This window comes from Pollicipes pollicipes, unplaced genomic scaffold, assembly GCF_011947565.3.
Source record: "Pollicipes pollicipes isolate AB1234 unplaced genomic scaffold, Ppol_2.1 Scaffold_3087;HRSCAF=3621_pilon_pilon_pilon, whole genome shotgun sequence".
NCBI lineage: Eukaryota > Metazoa > Arthropoda > Thecostraca > Pollicipedomorpha > Pollicipedidae > Pollicipes > Pollicipes pollicipes.
The window spans coordinates 46,419,549-46,422,841 of NW_023596225.1; the positions used below are offsets into that span (position 1 = coordinate 46,419,549).

Consider the following 3,293-nt stretch of genomic DNA (forward strand, 5'->3'; position numbering starts at 1 on the left):
CGGTTTCCCTCATTAGGAAAATGCGTGGTTATAAGCCATATGTTCTTTTCCACTTATCTTCCGACATACTGGTAGAAATTGAACGGCGTGTCCATGTGCAACTCCATGAGCTACATGTTAACCCGCACGGTCATCATCGTCATGAGTCACATTACGCCCACCTCCCACTTTTAGGAGGTGGGCGTGTTCCAGGAATTCCGTGCGAATTCGTCAGCACAGCCGGTCACACCGTTGGAGGCGTCCGTTCACTGGAATCTGACCATGACCGTCTATCAGTGGTTAGCGGCCGACCTATAAAAGCGAAAGCACCGAAGGAGCAGACACCACTTGCGCTCCCAACCCGGCCATCAGAACACACTATGCAGGTATGTGCTGGAATGATGCCATTGATATCGTGCCCTGTTGGCTACTAGACACTTTATATCAAGCCAAGTACACTTTGAGTTTACCAATGAGACATGCATCGCACGGATGACGAGGCTATGATATATATATATATATATATATATATATATATATATATATATATATATATATATTCATCTATCGTAGCCAAACAGCTCTGCTAAACTGGTTGGCTCATCCGTCAATTACCCTCTCACTGCATTGCAGGGCTTCGTCATTGCCGCCATCCTGGCTATCGCCGCCGCCGCCCCGGCACCGGAGACGTCGGGCTACAAGCCCGCTCCGGCTCCCTACCACCCGGCCCCCTCGCAGGAGTCGGCTTCTTACCATACGGAGCCCCAGTACAAGGAGGATGCCAGGCCGTTCGCCTACGACTACGCCGTCAACGACCATTACACTGGCACCAACTTCGCCAAGAAGGAGGAGAGCGATGGCCACAACACCCAGGGATATTACTCGGTAGCTCTGCCCGACGGCCGCGTCCAGCACGTAAAGTATGTCGCTGACAACTACGGCGGCTACAACGCGGATGTCACCTACGAAGGAGAGGCCCAGTACCCCGAGTACCACCCCGCACCTGCCTACAAGGCTGCCGCCCCTGCCTACAGGGCTGCCGTCCCTGCCTACAAGGCTTCTGCCCCTGCTTACAATGCTGCTGCCCCCGCCTACAGGGCTGCCGCCCCTGCCTACAAGGCTTCTGTCCCGGTCTACAAGTCCGTCTACAAGCCTGCTTACAGCTCTCCCACCCCGGCATACAAGCCTGCGGCATACTAGTCAACCACTGAGGATGACTTCCCACTTAAATGCATGAATGTTGTGTTGTGATGATTTCTGACCAGCTGTATTTCAATATAAGAAACTACGATCTGGACTAACAAACTATGAACTATGAACCACGTGGTCTTGACTGAGACGATAATGCGTTTTTCAGTTGGATAATTTCATTGATGCGGCCGTGTCAAGGAATTTGCATTTTCATGGCATATTAATGGGATGCGGGTGCGTGGGAAATAGGGTCGGTTTAGTTATTTCTTTCCAGTCATCACCGATAGAGGGACGATGGTAAAGTTTCAGAAAGTTGGGAGAGAGGCTCTGTTTCCCCGCTTCTTTTGGTTCCCGAGCACCTGGATCGGTGGGTGCAATAAGTTATCTTTTTTAAGAAAAAATCGGTATGATTATTAGGCTCACAAGCGATTCATGCCCAGTTATAACTATGTTGTTACCAAAACAAGTTGTGGTTGGCAAAGCTTATGCAGAAACTCCACGGAAAACAGGTATCACGTCCTTGATTTCTCAAAACTCTGTTGCCGCACGACAACCTCAGTACAATAAAGAGCAATTAAACTTTGCTCGTTTCTGGATTAACTTCATGACCGTTCCAGGCAGAGACGTGTGAGACTGGGAAAACTCTCCCAGCACTCAGCCTCAACCGCGGTTGTATGGGTTGCCTGGGCCGCCACTGCGTACGTCACACACGTCACGGGGACGCACAGCCAATGAAGTCGAGTCACTTACAATGCAAAGTCAACCCCAGTTTGTGGTAACAGAAAACTCGCGCGGAAAATACGCCGGGGTAGATGAGAGCGGCAGAGGAGCTTCGGGACGCCAATCGTCACCGCTTAGACATCAGGTCACCGGCAGAAATCTACACCTCACACGTGCCACACTACCAGACAGAGTTGGTGCCGAGCGTCATGACATCAATGCTTGCACGGATATGACGTTATTGCTGGCGCGGAGATGTGTAAATGTGCTGACGGTACGTTGCTGTACGACTCCAAACATAGAGCAGGCCTTTTCCTTTACATCCGAACACCTACACGCCTGTGCAGTTATATTATAGTTGCGACACCAAAGCAGTTATGCTGAACCCAGCTGCGTTCAGGTTGTGCCGTTGGGAGCTCACGGTTGTGAGATGTCACATCCTCCGGGAAGGATGCACACTAGGGACGCAATTTTCTCCAAAATATTAGCCCGCATCCCGGTTCACCCTACCTAGTTAGGGATTCAGCCAGCAAAAACCAGCTATGCCACAATGCTAATCTGCCATTGACGCCTAGCATCAACATAAGTTTCAACATCCAAAGTGTCCCAAGAACGTAGATATTTGTATTATGCAAAATGTCGCTGGTGCTCATGTAGTGTCAGTGAACTTGTTTCACCTATCACAGACCATGGCGACTGAAATCACAAAGACTGCTTTAGGTTTTGTTTTTGAATAAGCGTCAAAAATTACGACGGGCAGTATTTTCCTGAATAAACGTTGACCTAGATCATCGGAGGTCAGTGACCTATTTTGACCTTCAAGAAGTTTATAGGAGATGCATAGTGCGGTTGCTGTTGTCAATATATTTGAAATGAGCACCAGAAGTTGGCATGTACATTAAACTCTAGAGTAATAAAGCAGGTTGGTTTTCACCTTCGCCCGACCTTTATACGTGACCCTGGGCCAATGAAATTTTGTCATTCAATTATGGTCTTGCCTAAGACAATATCTCCGATATATCTGGCTTTGTCTAGCGCCCCGTTGTTGCATCAGATTGAACTATTTCCTAGAAATGGTCTTGGCTGAATTCATGGCCTGACTGAGCTGCCGTGGTTCAGCGACCTTACAAGGTGCATATAAGTTTTTGATATCAAACGATTTCTGGGCAGTTTTCCACAATGAAAATTTGGCGCCACTACACCTTGTCGCTTCGAAACCATTCCGAAAAAACTGCGAGGGTCAAGATGATGCCCACCCAAGCGCGTGTTAAGCTACTGCTAAGTTAAGCACCTACAGATCTGGGAAACGTAAGCATATATTAGATAATGGTACACAGTTAAGTATATTTATGTTTTTATTTCAGCTTAGTTTTAAACCTATATATAAACACGCGCTCTGGTAG

General features: G+C 48.2%; 1 protein-coding gene across 1 annotated transcript; it reads left to right on the forward strand.

The window, feature by feature from the left end:
- Positions 1-340: 340 nt before the first annotated feature.
- Positions 341-981, forward strand: LOC119114770 (cuticle protein 7-like; the record flags this gene model as incomplete). The annotated part of the gene is made up of 2 exons (XM_037238805.1): positions 341-365; positions 613-981. Coding segments are annotated over exons 1-2 (375 nt in total), but the record flags the coding sequence as incomplete, so codon positions are not given.
- Between the last annotated feature and the right edge of the window lie 2,312 nt (positions 982-3,293).